The sequence below is a fragment of the Euphorbia lathyris genome, chromosome 1, assembly GCF_963576675.1.
Source record: "Euphorbia lathyris chromosome 1, ddEupLath1.1, whole genome shotgun sequence".
NCBI classification, from domain to species: Eukaryota; Viridiplantae; Streptophyta; class Magnoliopsida; order Malpighiales; family Euphorbiaceae; genus Euphorbia; species Euphorbia lathyris.
Window position 1 is genome coordinate 112,129,366 of NC_088910.1, and position 15,237 is coordinate 112,144,602.

At 33.3% G+C, this 15,237-nt stretch overlaps 2 protein-coding genes across 3 annotated transcripts; one reads left to right on the plus strand and one right to left on the minus strand.

Annotated features, from left to right (window-relative positions):
- The first annotated feature begins 885 nt into the window (after window positions 1-885).
- LOC136210644 (uncharacterized) lies at window positions 886-7,806 on the plus strand. Of its 2 annotated transcripts, XM_066002004.1 has the most exons (17): window positions 887-1,380; window positions 1,662-1,802; window positions 3,472-3,625; window positions 3,930-4,032; window positions 4,484-4,534; window positions 5,444-5,517; window positions 5,610-5,685; window positions 5,769-5,831; window positions 6,015-6,101; window positions 6,269-6,327; window positions 6,458-6,536; window positions 6,611-6,676; window positions 6,763-6,825; window positions 6,956-7,021; window positions 7,120-7,164; window positions 7,296-7,381; window positions 7,466-7,805. In XM_066002004.1, the coding sequence occupies exons 1-17, from the start codon at window positions 1,116-1,118 to the stop codon at window positions 7,482-7,484; spliced, it is 1,497 nt and encodes a 498-aa protein (XP_065858076.1). In that variant the 5' UTR covers window positions 887-1,115; the 3' UTR covers window positions 7,485-7,805. The 2 variants fall into 2 exon arrangements, with proteins under 2 accessions (XP_065858077.1, XP_065858076.1); XM_066002005.1 differs by lacking the exon at window positions 7,120-7,164 and having other exon boundaries at window positions 886-1,380; window positions 7,466-7,806.
- A 48-nt stretch (window positions 7,807-7,854) lies between these two features.
- Window positions 7,855-10,868, minus strand: LOC136210643 (guard cell S-type anion channel SLAC1). The gene is made up of 3 exons (XM_066002003.1): window positions 10,313-10,868; window positions 8,392-9,197; window positions 7,855-8,311 (listed from the first exon to the last, which is right to left on the minus strand). The coding sequence occupies exons 1-3, from the start codon at window positions 10,859-10,861 to the stop codon at window positions 7,957-7,959; spliced, it is 1,710 nt and encodes a 569-aa protein (XP_065858075.1). The 5' UTR covers window positions 10,862-10,868; the 3' UTR covers window positions 7,855-7,956.
- Window positions 10,869-15,237: the final 4,369 nt, after the last annotated feature.

A 15,237-nucleotide genomic window follows, 5' to 3' on the forward strand; every position in this document is an offset into this window, starting at 1 on the left:
TTAGTTTGCAATTGTTTCATTATAAAATAATAACAATAATGTTAAAATTGAAAAATGGAACTGAAAATCATTTCAATTCAGTTCTTTATTTTTATTCAATTTTTATATTTAACTATTTAATTTTTTTATTAATTTGGTTTGGTTTTCAAACCGAATTGACCAATTGAACACTAATTGACCAATTGAACACCACTCGTAACAATAATAAAAAAATAAAAAAAATACAAAACAACACAACACAACTATAGTTACAACTTTTATCCTATTTTTTTTTTTTTTTTTTTTTGAAATAATTCTCTTCTAATCTATGATTATTTCAATAAAATTTACTAGTAGCAATAAAATTGCTCTGTGGTTAAAAATAAAAAAGACAAAGGTAACTTCTTTCAAGTAATATTGTCGGAAATTACTGATAAGTTGGATTAAGTTTGTACACATCATCCTGTTGTCTTATTAATAATTCCAGGTTTATCCTTACATTGTCTCCCTCTCATTTTTGAATTTGCACTATTCCCTCTGCCAATACCTGACAAAAGGCACAAAGCCGTTAGTGGCATTCTCGTAATATATTCAAATCCACAAGGGCAATTTCACCATCCGCCGAAATTTCAGACTCCTTCGACAGTTTCTCGGCTCCCTATACCAATTCTCCAACCCCAATAAACCCTTCGCTCATCTCCTTGAATGAAAGACAAATAAAATTTATCAAAACTTCACCTGCATTGACTCTTTTATCCCTATACTCTATTCAAATTTCTGACTCAACCTCTGAGTTTGCAGGGCATAAATGTCTTTTAAGTTCCGGTCCACGTTATGCTAATATTATACTAATTAATTAGTTTTTCGGTTATTTAAAAATTTCAAAATTCAGATCGTTACAAAATGAAGTTGCGGACCTTCGATGCATAATGTGGTTGTACGTTATGGTGTGAAATGTTGTACATTTTTATTTTTGAATTTTTTGAATGTTAATTATAAATTTTTCAGACTACTGATCTGTTTGGCTGCTACTCTGCCGGCTGGCTTCTCTTCTCTTCTCTGCCACTGCAAAACTTGCTGCTCGAATATTCGGATTTAGGGTTTTCACTAATTCAATACGCGGAGAGAGAAGTTGTATGGTGTTGAAAACTGATCACGGCAAGCTATTGAGAGAGGAGCTTTTGTTTATGGAGATTGAGATGGATATGGAAACGGAAATGGAGATGGAAATGGAAATGGAATACGAAATGGAGGCTGAGTTTGTCTTCGAGGCACGAGAGATTGATTCTGATTATGAGTTTGATGCTCCTATGTTCTTCGATTTTACACGGGAGGAGTCGCCAATTGAGGCTCGTGATGCCGAGCGGTGGTTCGAAATCGCGCCAAACTACCCTCCGTCTCGTAAGCTCAAAATCCCTAAATGTTGTTGTGTTTCTTTCTTTTAAATCTTTTGCTTTTCCCGTTGGTTTGATAGCCTATATAAATGAGAGTTTTCGGTAGCTGATTGCCTGATTCTTACGGCATTGCGATTGAATACTTTATTTTTTCTGTTTGTTTTATATGAGCTTTGGCTAGCTTTTATTACGTAAAAATATCTGCTTTAATGTCCATTATTGAAATTTCTTTTCAATTAAAGTTTGTATGGTTAATTATTGTACTCTTTTCTTTCTGTGTTTATTTAGCTTTTGTGGCAAATTTGCTGTTGAGAGAAGAAAGCGTATTGGAGGATCCCAAATCTAAAGGTTTCGAAAATAAGGTCACTTTGCTCAGTGATGACTACTGTCACGGTCTAGACTCGGAAGTTCTCTCTGTAGAGGCGCAAGGTAATGATAGCATCTTCCGAACATGTTTGCCCCTAATCTTTTCTTCAACTTTGCTCAACCTGGAACTGAATATAGATCTCTCCTGGTCAATTTAAAGGTTTTTGAGCTTGAATTAAATTAAGGAAGTTATGATATTACTTAAAGATGTTGTAAACAATTTTATAGAGCCTTTGATTTACTTGGTTCGGACTGTTTGGTTCATCGTGTTGTAAGAGCTTGAAATAATTTGAGCACTAGCACAATCATGGCAGTTGTTGGCTTAAAGATGATGGGGCCAAGTAATATGGTAGTACTTTTACGAGTAGCATTTAGTTTAACTTTCCTTTTTAATCTTGTTTTATGACCTACTGAGGTTCAAAGGATTTGTGATTGATCTTGTTCACATTGAAAGATGTGAAAAAGAACAAGAAAATAACTATCAAGGGCTCAAGCTTTTCAGACCTTGGCATTGATCTTGAATGAGCTTGAAAATGATGTCTACTTGTTTTCTTGACTGACTACTATAACAGTGAAGTAAAGTGATTATATGCAAGACAATTGTAAAAGACCTTGGAAATTTTAAAACCCTCTGTGCCGAGAATGTAAGAATATTAATAATATGGTCAGTTAGAAGAATTGATTGCTATTTTGTATTGAGTTGTAGACTTCATACATATTTTGAACATTTGACCCAACAATTGCTTAAGATAGTTTGAACTAAATAAGTTGCAGTTTCTGAAAACAAGTATATGGTAGCACTTTTACGAGTAGAATTTAATTTAATTTTCCTTTTTAATCTTATTTTATGACCTACCGAGGTTCAAAGGATTTGTAATTGATCTTGTTCACATTGAAAGATGTGAAAAAGAACAAGAAAATAAACAGTGAACTAAGTGATTATATGCAAGACAATTGTAGAAGATCTTTGAAATTTTAAAACCCTTTGTGCCGAGAACGTAAGCATATTAATGATATGGTCAGTTAGAAGAATTGATTGCTATTTTGTATGAGTTGTAGACTTCATATGCATATTTTGGATAGTGACCCAATGTTTTCTTGAAAAAAATGGAATGACACCTTATATCAGGAAAAGTAGTCACATTATACAATGGAAATGTGTCCTTGTCAAAGCTTTTTTTTTTTTTTTTCCATGAGGAATATTTATGAAGCTGAGGTAGGAATGTCCAAGTATCTTTCCCCGAGGACAAACATCTATATAGGAGGATTTGATGATATGTGCTGCCCTGTATTTAGTTCTATTTTTCTTTTTAATTTTTGTTCTCATGATACTTGTATTATATATCCATAATGCAATGAAATGTATAGAGGTGTCTTCACCAACTTGGGAGGTGGCAATTTTGAGAAAGTTTCAACTAGACAATCAGAATTGGCAACAGGTTATCAGTTTTCTAGTCATTCATTTTGCATATGTTGCTAAAGGTTTTAAGATTGATACCTCAAAAGATGATTGTTAATTTCCTTCATGCTTATTACTAATACTACAAGTATAACTTGTATTTTCAAGCCTCCGGGAATATGCCATCCAAAGTATACAATTATTAGTCCTTAGTATCATGTATACCCATTATATTCACTTGAGTTAATGTGATAATTTGCATCTGCCTTGCCTCCACTTTACCAATTTTCTTATGATTCTCTTTCCGTGGAATTTAATATAATGTGCCTGCAGGTTCGACTACCTACAACCATATGTATAGTGGTAAATCAAAAGATATGGTGAAGAAACCTGTAAAGTCAAATCTGCCTAGAAGTTCAACATTGATGAAACCTACAGCAAGTATGTTGGCAAAGCAAAATCACGCTCCTCAAATTTATGGTTCAAGGTGATTTTGCCAAGTTTTAACTTCTATATGATATGATGGTTTAACTTTGCTATTTTCTCATTAAGGAACAATCAATTTGGTGTATAATTAGTAAATCATAAAGACAAGCAATACCCTTATAACAACCAAGTGCTAAAATACTAAATGCTAAAGGCAAGCAAATCACTTATAACAACCTCTTAAATGCTAACAGCAATACCTTTTTGGTATATTTGTAGTACATTATAACAACCTCTTAAAGCTACTGTCAATACCTTTTTGGTATGAAAATATGCTGACTCTTAGTGCATTCATCATCTAATAGATTTCAGATGTTCCCGGTTCAAAAGGAGAAAAACTTGTGTAATCCTTCAAATGGAAATCAAGCTGCAAAGAAGCAGAAGTTGGAGGGAGGTCGCTCTTGCAAGGTAGTCAGATTGTTTTGACATTTATTCTTTTTTTTTTTTTTTTGGGGCTTGGATTATGAAATAGCTCATATACAACAAAACTATGCCGAGAACGTAAGTTATTCTTTGACATTGAAAGGAAGCTTCTGTTTAACATATGGATATTGGCATTAGTGCTCATATTGATTGTAATAATTACCACGTGAATACATGTTAATGAAATTACTTAAAAGATATTCTAGTTGCTGTAGTATTCTGCTAGAACATTAAAAGATATGTGATTTTGAACTAAGGTGGGCTATGAGTTGGTCTAGTTGGTCTTGTTACCTGGTCTGGCATTTATGGCAGTGATTTGGCTGATCTGGCAAATTCAGTTCAAGCTTGAATAATAATTGTTGTCTAATGCTTGATATTCTTATCTATCCCTTTTCCTAATATCATCTTCCATGGGGTTTCCTGTTCAACAAAACAGATCGGTGATGCAAAGCAGCAAAATGATTTTGTTCACAAGGAACCTAAAAAGGTATGTGCTTAATGCTTGATGCTTTAATTTTTCTGATTGCTACAATTTATTCCAATTAGACGTTTGAAAAACCTTAGAAGTAAACATTTTACCTTTTCCCCAAGCCACCAAAACCAATTCTTCTCTATATCTAGCTAATCTATGTTCTTCATTGACGACAAGGTAAGTTTCCAAAATGTTACTCCAAAAAATTGCTACTTGCGATATGATAGGCATAGGCTAGACATCATCTTGTGATTAAAGGAAGTATTTTGTATTAATAGATAAAGTCTTTGTAGATTCTTTTAGTTTATCTTAAGTTAGGCTAGACATCATCTTGTGATTAAAGGAAGTATTTTGTATTAATAGATAAAGTCTTTGTAGATTCTTTTAGTTTATCTTAAGTTAGAACGGTCCAGCAAAAGCCACAAGCTATTATCAAACACTGGAGTAAACAGGGAAAGTGATAGGTTGATAAGGAAAGGGATAAGGTATAGGTTTAGCCTATGGCTTTTGGGGAAGAACAATTTAAGACCTAATGCAGAAAACCGATCAATGTTGGGCCTAATGTTATATGGATGGAGTAATTTCAGACTCAATTAACGAGACAACAAACCGAATCTCGTTTCCTGTCAATTCCTTGCTTCCTACGCATCTTTGGCTCCTTTCGTCAGATCTGACCATCAATTGACATCAATTGACCAACATAGCACAGTTGATGGGAAACAGGTTTTGGTTGATATTAGTTGGGCCTAAAATTGTTCCATGCCTCTGTCCATATAATGTTTGGCACAATATTGAACAGGTTTGTATGTTAAGTCTTAATCTCCTCTTTCCCGATAATTACAGGGCTAAAAATGCACCTTATCCCATATGGAAATATTTTAATTCTTTGGGTGGCGTAAGAAATATTTGTATGCATTCTTGTAGGGTGGAGCAAGGCTAAGGCTTACTATTCCAAGAGAGCCTGATCTTGAAACAGCTATTAGAGCACAGAGGATGAGGTTTGTTGCTTTCATATTAATAACCTGGGGAACTGTCCAGTAGTTTCTTTATTTGTTCGTAGATTCACTGAAAGGTCTCTTGAATCATTCAGGCCTAAAGATAGCAAAGAAGTCAAAGATGCGCCAATGGTTGCTCGAAGATTCAAAGCACGCCCATTGAACAGAAAAGTTGGTACCTAGAATTTTGGTGTGAGATTTACTTCATGGAGATTCCTATGCTGTTCTGTCTAAATCTTGTATTCATTTTATAGATTCTTGAGGCTCCTTCATTGCCTCTTCCAAAGAAGAGCACTCCAAAGTTGCCAGAATTTCATGTAAGTGCTTTAACTCGTTTCATGCTTATCTCATCTACAATATACAACTGTCTTGCATCATCCATCTGTAAATATGTTCTCTGCCAATTTTCATCAACAAAGTCAAGGTAAAAGCAGTGGTCTAAAAGAAGTTATTGTATTTGTTATTTGGAGCTCAAGCATTCATTCTTGTCAACTGTTTAGGAATTTCACCTGAAGACATTGGAGAGAGCAATACAACATACAACTGGAGTTTCATCTTCCTCCCATCAACACAATGATTTTGAACAGGTAGCTGAAATGTTGGCATTATTTGGTCTTGTATATAACTCCCAACAGAACATGCTTAATTTTAAGTAAAAGAACCTATCTCACTAGCAAGCTGCAACATCATTCTGTCTGATGTATCAGATGTTCTATCTAATTATATTGATACGGAAACTGAACTGCTATTGCAGGGGTCAGATAAACCTAGTAGACTGTCTGTTGCAGGAAATGCAAAGAGAGAATCCAGAAGGTAAATTATCTTGCATTACTTGAAAATTATGTGTTTGCAATTGACGTTGTTTTATAAATTGCTAAAAAAAAACTGAACATTCGAAAAAGAAAAAATCCAAAGTACTTACTGACAGTTGTCCTTTGCTTAGACCAAGTACCATGGATGCGGAAAAGCTGGATGATTGGAGCAATACAAACTCATTCAAAGCTCGTGAGCTAAATAAAAAGGTGACTGAGAAACATTGTCTGGATCATATGCTCAAGAAGCTGCAGTTAAAATGATTATTCATGTCTTACTGCAGATTCTTACAAGTAAAGGAGATCTTGGTATATATCGAAATAGCAAGCGGGAAACAACAGTGCCAACAGTAATTAATTATCCCAATTCTTGTGTACTTTAGTTGGATGCATACTTGTATGAGAAAATATAATGTTTGACTTCTAACTGCTGCAGGAATTCAATTTTCATACAGAAAAGAGAATGCGGTATAATCTAGCTACAGAATTTTTGAATAAGGTAATATACAGCTGATAATTTGGAGCTCTATATGTCTGATAGAGTTCATAATGCCATAAACTGTTGCAGCATGTCATTGTAGCAACTAGAGTTTTTCCTACGTTCTCATCTTTTTCTTCTTGAATGTTAGCTCTCACTCCAGCCAAATAATGGATCTCAGTTACAATTGCCTCGGCCTAGCTCTATATCCCTAAAGGTTGTTGTTCCTACTGAAGTCTTAATTTTAGTTGACATAAGAAATATCATTGATTTCAATTTTCACTTAATATTCATAATTGTTTCATTGATATCAAGGGCTCAAAAGAAAATAGATTGAATCCTTTGCAAACAGAGCATAAGGTAGATATTATACCTTCTGAACTGTTTTCGTATCATCTAGTTCTTTTTTGCTACGCTGATCTGAAGCTTTTAGTTTAAAATGGTGATTTCTTTCCTCTATGTCTAAGATCAATGCAATCTTCTTTTTCCAGATGACTCAGTCGGCAAAAGAAAAACCATTTTTTTTCGGTGGAAAGCTCACCCAACATACTGAGGATGGAAACCAATCGAGTCTGAGGTAGCAACTATTTCTCATTCCCTCTTTTTATTTTGATTGTTTTCAAATTCTGACATTCTAGTGCTACTTCCAATGCTGCTGTAGGAGCTTGGGTGTCCGGTAAAGTCATCAAATGGTTCTATGAACTGCATCAGATGATGTTCTACTGTTGAATAGAAGTTTCAGGAATCAATACTTGAACATTGCAAAACCGATGAAAATATATCAACCTTCTCATATATACAGAATCGATGGAATCACATCGATCAAAAGAAATTGTTCAGCCAGAAGAACTGATCTCATAGTTTTTGTAAAGCTAACTTCTCTATCACCAACAAATTGTAGGTCTCTGTGGCCTTCTCCATTAATGTGGTTGCAAGGCCAGTGTTGTACAGAATTTTAGCAGGTCCTTTATTGTAAGAACGTAGCATGAATGGCAATTAATGAAAAAATTCAGAACAGTTTTTTCATGTTTCAAAATGATACAATTGCAGCGTACCTCTGCGTATAATATTCATAATGTTGTATACGTAAGTATCAATATGAAACTATTAATCTGTCAAACATATTGACAGATCCTATATTACTAGACAAGTCTATTTACCATGTAATAGTTCATCATTTTCTCCACCGATAGTGTCAGGAGTTTGCTTGTTAAGAGCCTGCCTCGTCCAACGCCTTATATCGTAGGCTTTCTTCAAGGGTTTCCTCTCTTTGACAAGTCTTTTCTTTGTTATGGCAATAGCGAGATCATTAGGAAACAATGTCCGCCAGACGAAGGCATGGAGAAGGGTAGACACGAACAGAATAGACACCATTGTTGATGACATAAAAGAAAGGGAAAGGGCAAGGACTTTGCTCATAGTAGCAGGAACCTGCTCTGCATACTTGATTGTTGCCACTGCTAAAGTTGTCATCGGAAAAGTGTAAGACCACCATGCCACTGAGAATCTGTTAATTTTTTTTATCAGTACTATTTCCAGAAACGGTAACTAACTAATGCACAAAGAAGTGAAAAAGAAAGGCTTTACCTGAACCCGGTGAAGAAGTTGATACGTACGATCAACAAGATAAAGAGAAACAACGCGGTGAAATAGCAAGTCCTTGCAAGTCCATCAAACTCACCGTAAATAGTTACCCAGGCAATACTTGCAGCCGAGGGGGCTGCAATAAACATAGAATACACAGGATGTAGTTCCTTAGGCAGAGCTTCACTTGTTGGAAGTCTTTGATACAGTGTTACAAACAACACAAGATAATGTGCAAAACCAATTGCCCATAAGAACTTAGCTGGCTCTTTCCACCCAACTTTAGAAGCTAAGATTGCTCCAACAAAATTTCCAACCACGGAGAGATGTGAAGACGGATTAGCAACCTTGCAGAGACGCCTTTTCCCACCCGAAAGCCATTGGCCATATATTTTAAGCTCAAGGAAGAAATAAGGCGCCATGAAAGTGCACCAAATGGCTGGATGCAAGGTTTCAGGAGTTAGCATGGGAGGTGCACCAATGGCTAGGAACATGCACACAACCCATGGGGCAAAAAAGAAGTTGACACGAACCGGATGAAAGTACTCTCTTCGGACGGCTTCGAAGTAGAATATGCATTTGAGAATGTAAGTGAAGGAAACTGAGATTAATACTGCAACGGCTAAGAGCCAGAGGGCAAGATTAATGAATGGTGTAATGTGTAGGAACTTGGTAGCTGGGCTTGTTGCAAGGGCTCGCCATAAGACTGCCTGACTACTTAGGCCGAGACAAATACCAAAGCAACCAATTGGGAATCTAAGGAGAAAAGGCCATTTCTCATCTTTTGGAAGCAGAATATCCTCATAATCCTGTAGAACAATTTTTAGAGGGAAACAATATTAACTGAAAAAAGGGGGAAAACCTAAGCCTACAATATACTAAAAGGCAACAGACCAATTAGGATAAGTTAATTAAATTAGGTCTTAGAGTTTGTTTTTTTAGTTTACATAGAAAACTTAAAAATGATTGAGGGCCACTTCTTGAGTCAACAAATAGGATCAGTTTAGTCCAACTCGAAATTTAGGTATCAACTCACTTCTGAAGTTGGCAAAACTTGACAAATCAGTCTAAATTTGACCAATTTTTAGGTATTAAAACTGATTGCTTTTGAGCTAATTTGTCAAATTTTACCAATTTCGGACTGAGTTGATACCTAAATTTTGAGTTTAGTGTGGTTTGAACCCATGACCTCTCACCTTAAAACAAGACTTTTAACCAACTTGATCACTTTAAACTATTGAAATGATACTACATAGGTTAAATATATACGAATATTTAGGGAGGGGGGGCTACACGAGATAAAACTAACGATACTTAAGGGCGGAGCCAGTGGCCGGGGGGCTTCGTCCCCTCGGGCTCTGGCCTGGCTCCGCTCCTGGCAATGAAGGCAGAAATGAATTGAATTAAACATCGGAAATGGAAAGAGACCGAGCTATATTAGTGAGGTATGTTTCTAATACATGTAGACGTGTTTTAAAACCGTTGGGTTCAATGAGTGAAACTTGAGCCAAAATTGACAAACCCTATATAGAATTGAACAGGATTGTTACAATTGGTTTTAAAACCGACTTTTCACGTACAATGTTTTTTATTTAGCAACGAACTAGATAGAAGTTGGTGGATCTATAACCACCTGATCCCAATAAGGTGACGTTGAGGTGGAAGGCTTCAACGCTCTAAAGGATAGTGATGAGGATGAGAATAAACTAAATCTCACAACGTAAATGTGAATGATAGTGAAATGCATTTTTAATATATGTCAACACATTTTAAAGTCGCGAGAGTTCCTGTGAATGAAACTCTATATGGTATTGGAGCAGACTTGACATTGTGTCTCTAATATAATACCATATAGGATCTAAAGAGTGTTCAATGGATTAAAAAACTAAAAGCAGCAAAATAAAAGGTTGAAATGAAATGATACCTTGACTTCATCAAGCTCAGGTCCTCTAAGAGCAGCAAAGTATCTCCCAGCAGGAACTCCATTATGAATAGACTCATCATTTCCATTAGAGCCATCACCTCTTTGTGCTTCTGCTAATTCTTTCTGATCCTTTCTTCCTCCTGGCAACAATGAATTCTGCTTACTCAGAGTAGATTTAGTCCTGAAAATACTGAAATCACCTTTCCTAGCTTCCCCTATATTAATTCTAGTAGTTGAATCAAATCCTCCAAAACTACGTTCACTTCTAAGATTCATCCTTCCATCCTTAGCTTTAGAATCTCTATTCAGAACCGAAAATCCCGTCTCTAGTGAAACTTGCCTGCTAAAATTCCTATGGGGTCTCTTTGCTTCTTTCATTTTGTATTGTCTGCTTACACCCCCTCTTCCTTTTTCTGCCATTTTCATCTTTCCGTCTTCTTCTTGTTCTTGTTCTTCTCCTTCTTCTTCTTCATCTTCCTCGTGCAGTATTTCATGGATATCTACAAAATGGTTGTTCTGAAGAGAAGTTGGTTTTGCTCTATTTTCCATTGTTTGTTTTGAGGTTTCTGAAATTGTTCATGATATGCATTGTGTTGAAGTCTTTATGTTTATATTGTGCAAGCTTCTTTTTTGTGTTGATGATGAAATGTTCACGAGAAGTTGGAAAAGAAGAAAGCAGCTTTGCTTGTTTCGTGGATGAAATGGAAACCAGTACTTTTCTTTGGAAAAAGAAAAGCTGAATCTCGTGATGAATTTTTTTGTGGTTTAAACAGCCTAGTATCAATTCAGCTGAGGTAGTAATCATGGTATAATTTTGTTTGAGAAATAAAATCCTTTAAGAATCAAGATTTCACATACTATTTCAATTGAAAATAACAGCACCATTGTAGATTTTTTCCGTATATACAGATGAATCTTTTTAGACGGAAAAAGAAAACCCTAAAGGTTAGTTGTAACTATTTACATGAAAATATGTAAAGGCTTCATCTGTCAGAGATATTGTTAGTTATCCAAGTGTTTTGTGCTTTTTTATATGCAAAAGTTGAGAACTTTACTCTCAATTTATATATTTGTGTTAGACTATGAAATAAAATTATTTTCATATATGATACAAATTTGTATAAAGTTTAGAAAAATAAAATGAGATAATAAAATAAAAAGAATTAAATAACAAACAAGAATAGAAAAAAAAAAGACATTTTAGTTATCCCTATTTTTACAGTACCAGTAACTTTACTTTGGTTAATTATTTAGGACACGAAATGGTGGGTTTTTGGCTAAACGACATGGTTTTCTAAAACTAGACATCTCAAGGAATTCAAGGGTTATTTTTAGAGCCAAAATGAAATCGTTTTAGATAAGAAAAATAAAAAGTCTTAGGTTTGATAGAGATGAATAATAATATGGAACTAGTTTTCTTAGGACCTTCTATAAGAAAAATGAGATTATTCATGAAATTAGTACATTATACACACCTCGACAAAATGATGTAGGCAAAAGGAAAAATAAAACTCTTAAGGAAATAATGAATGTCATGTTAATTAGTTTTTGTATGTCTAATGATATGTAGGGGAAGAGGTTTTATGTGCATGTTATATTTAGAACATAGTTCCTCGACAAAAATAATAATAATAATAGAGAAGTTATATGAATTCTGGAATAAGTTTGCACCTAATCTTAAATTTTTATAATTTTGGAGTTGCTTTGCTAAGATTTCCTTACCATCTTTAGAAAATCGAATATAGGGGCTAAATTTCTTTTTTATTGTGATTTTATTGGTTATGCTCTAAATAATGTTAGATGTAGATTTATGACTTTATTTATAATTTCATTTGATTGATAATTTTATTGGTTATGCTCTAAATAGTGTTACAGGTAGATTTATGGAGGGTTTTTCTCAAGCTTTACAGCTAGAGGAGCTTGATGTTGGGAATAAAATGAAAAATATTCTGCAAAAATAAGAAAGAGCAAAATAATCAATAAAAATGATACTGATAATTTAACGCGGGTTACTCTTAATTTTGAGCTACGTCCATGATCAAACTCGTGAGTAAATTCTTCCACTATAAAATAGCAGGTGTACAAAGAGGGGATTCTCTAAATAATTTTCTAGAGTTACAATAATGTGAGATAAAATCAAAATAATAAAATATTTTCTAGAAATTCTTCAAAATAATATCTTACTATTTTGTCTCTTTTCAAAACAATTGGACTACTCCAACTCAACCTATAAAAAATGGGACGGGCTGGAAGCAACGGAGTCATGAACAAGTGTGATGGCTATAAAGGTTTAGAACTTAGTGATCCATCTGTTAGAGTAATGGATTGTTGTTTCAGAAGAATGTTCATTTTTTTTTTTTTGTCTTACATTGGATATTTGTTGGCCTCTACATTATATTATCAAACTTAATTCTTAATATATCATTTTTTTTTCGATATATAACAAATAAAATAGATTTTTACAAATTTTAAACCCCAATCCATAAATCCCAAATTCTAAATAATATATCTAGATTCCTAATTTATAAACTTTAATTTTTAAAAATAGTGATTTTATTAGTTTGACATAATCCAAAATTATGACTTGATATAGTTATAAATAGTTTTAAAAAGATGAATTTCTTTTTTTTTTTATGTTTGAATTTTATTAAGAGAGTTTTTGTGGTTGGGCCTGAATTATTTTACCCTTTTAAAAAAATTTATTGAATTCAATTTTAAACCCTTTTGTTACAGAGAGGATTTTAATTTGGATCAAGTAAAAAAAAAAAAGAAATGTGTGCTTTTACATTTTGTCAAATATATATCTGTAGAATTTTTTTATTCAAATTGGGATTAAAGTTTTCTTTTTTACTAGAAACGATGATTTTTTAACTTGATACTATAAAAATAGAAAATTTCAAGAAAGAAAGTTATTTAGTACTATATTTACTATGGATTCAAATTTTTTATGGATTCAAATTTTTTATTTTTCAAAATTATCATTTTTTTATTATAAATTTCTTATAAGAGAAATTCATAACTGCTGTGTTTGGTTTTTCAAGAGATTTGTGAATCTAGTAACTCATACTTAAGGCGACTGATTCTATGTCAGATTACAGAGATTGAGTGTTGGAGCCCTTTCTTGTTTCAGTTTTGAGATACGGTTAAAAAAATGACATCAAAATTAAAGTTACTTAAAATATCATTAAGTCTACTGTAAATATAAAAGGCTTCAAAAATATTTTTTAATGTAATCTGATTTTCTTTTCTCAAAAGTTGCGTTTTGTAATTCGCTTTTTCCGAGTATACGAATTTTGTTGTTACATTATTTACATCACCAAGTGCACAGTTTTGAAGACTGTTGTGTTAGCGATGAAATTTTCTCATCGCACCTCGCTCAAACAGAAATCGCTTTCAAAACAGTGGTCCATATTTCCGCTTTTAAAACAGGGGCTTGTCCAAAACGGAGCCTTTGATTGATTTTTTTTTTTTTTTTTAATTCTGAACTCTATTATTTCCAACGCCATTGCTGAATGAGTCCAAGTGAATAGTGTGAAATCATATTTGGGTGAGGAATAATATGATTTTAGCAATGCACATTTGGTGGCAGCAGAAGAGTCTTCTTTCCACCATTGCTAGATAACACCTTTTGAAGCTTATGTTGACCTCTTTTCAATGAATTTTGTTATTGTCGACTTGGTATATAATCATTCTGTAAAATCATCCGTAAATACGTGTCTTTGCGAGAAATTTTAAGATTCACCCGTAGTATACGCTCTTTGGATATATAAAAGCATCTCCAATACGCTCTTTGAAACGAAATGATTATGGATATATTTAAATTTAAATATCAATCTAATCCGTAATTTTACATCTTGTTTATCAAATTAATCTAAAAGTATCTTCTATCAGTATATGATTAATTAATATAATTAATTAATAGCTTTTTTAACATGTAGCAACTTCTATATCATTTTGCATCTAATTTAATTAAAACTCAAGTACTAAATTAAAAAAAACTAATTGACATCAGATATAATTTTATTTTTATTGTTGTCTGACAATCATATCATAAGTAACAAGTCAATCATTTTTAACAGTTGATTTTTTTTGTACTTAAAATAACCAAAATGATTTTATTAAAATAAAATTTTGACTTTATTGAAACAAAATGAAATTAATAACACAATTAACATCAAATTAACAATTTAAACAGACAAACAAAGTGAATTTGATTAGTCACCTTTTAAAAAACTCAAATCTACAATGCGACTTGTTTGGCTCTTTTATGAGTATCACTGGGCATGCCACTTTTTGTTTGGCTCTTTCGTGGGAAATTGCGGGCGTGCCAGATAATTATATTATTATCAAACTATGGAATGAAATTGAGTGCGCATTCTAACTTCTACGTAACAAATGATTGTAAGGAATAAAGAGACCGAAAATTTCTAAAAGATTCGATTATCAAAACGATACCAACCTTACAGATATGATTGAACAACAAATAAAATAAAAAATGTACTGGGAAATGAATGGACTTTGGATCTGAAAATTAAATCTAAGGAACAATTGAGAATTGTAAAAAATGCTGAAGTCTAAGGATAATTGGCTAGAGCAGATAATTATAGTATTATCAAACTATGGAATGAAATTGAGTGCGCTTTCTAACTTCTACGTAACAAACGATTGTAAGGAATAAAGAGACCGAAAATTCCTAAAAGATTCGATTATCAAAACGATACCGACCTTACAGAAATAATTGAACAACAAATAAAATAAAAAATGTACTGGGAAATGAATAGACTTTGGATCTGAAAATTAAATCTAAGGGAACAATTGAGAATTGTAAAAAATGCTAAAGTCTAAGGATAATTGGCTAGAGTTTTGCTTGGGTTTGTTGATTTGTTGAGTTGGGTTTTTTTTTTTTTGAATAAAGGTTGGGACAC

Coding starts and splice junctions, on each gene's coding strand:
- LOC136210644 (XM_066002004.1), top strand. CDS start 1,116: ATGGTGTTGAAAACTGATCACGGCAAGCTATTGAGAGAGGAGCTTTTG. Junction 5,686..5,768: donor CACGCCCATTGAACAGAAAA/GTTGGTACCTAG, acceptor TTCATTTTATAG/ATTCTTGAGGCTCCTTCATT. Junction 6,537..6,610: donor CTCGTGAGCTAAATAAAAAG/GTGACTGAGAAA, acceptor GTCTTACTGCAG/ATTCTTACAAGTAAAGGAGA.
- LOC136210643 (XM_066002003.1), bottom strand. CDS start 10,861: ATGGAAAATAGAGCAAAACCAACTTCTCTTCAGAACAACCATTTTGTA. Junction 9,198..10,312: donor CTGAGCTTGATGAAGTCAAG/GTATCATTTCAT, acceptor ATTGTTCTACAG/GATTATGAGGATATTCTGCT. Junction 8,312..8,391: donor AACTTCTTCACCGGGTTCAG/GTAAAGCCTTTC, acceptor AAAAATTAACAG/ATTCTCAGTGGCATGGTGGT.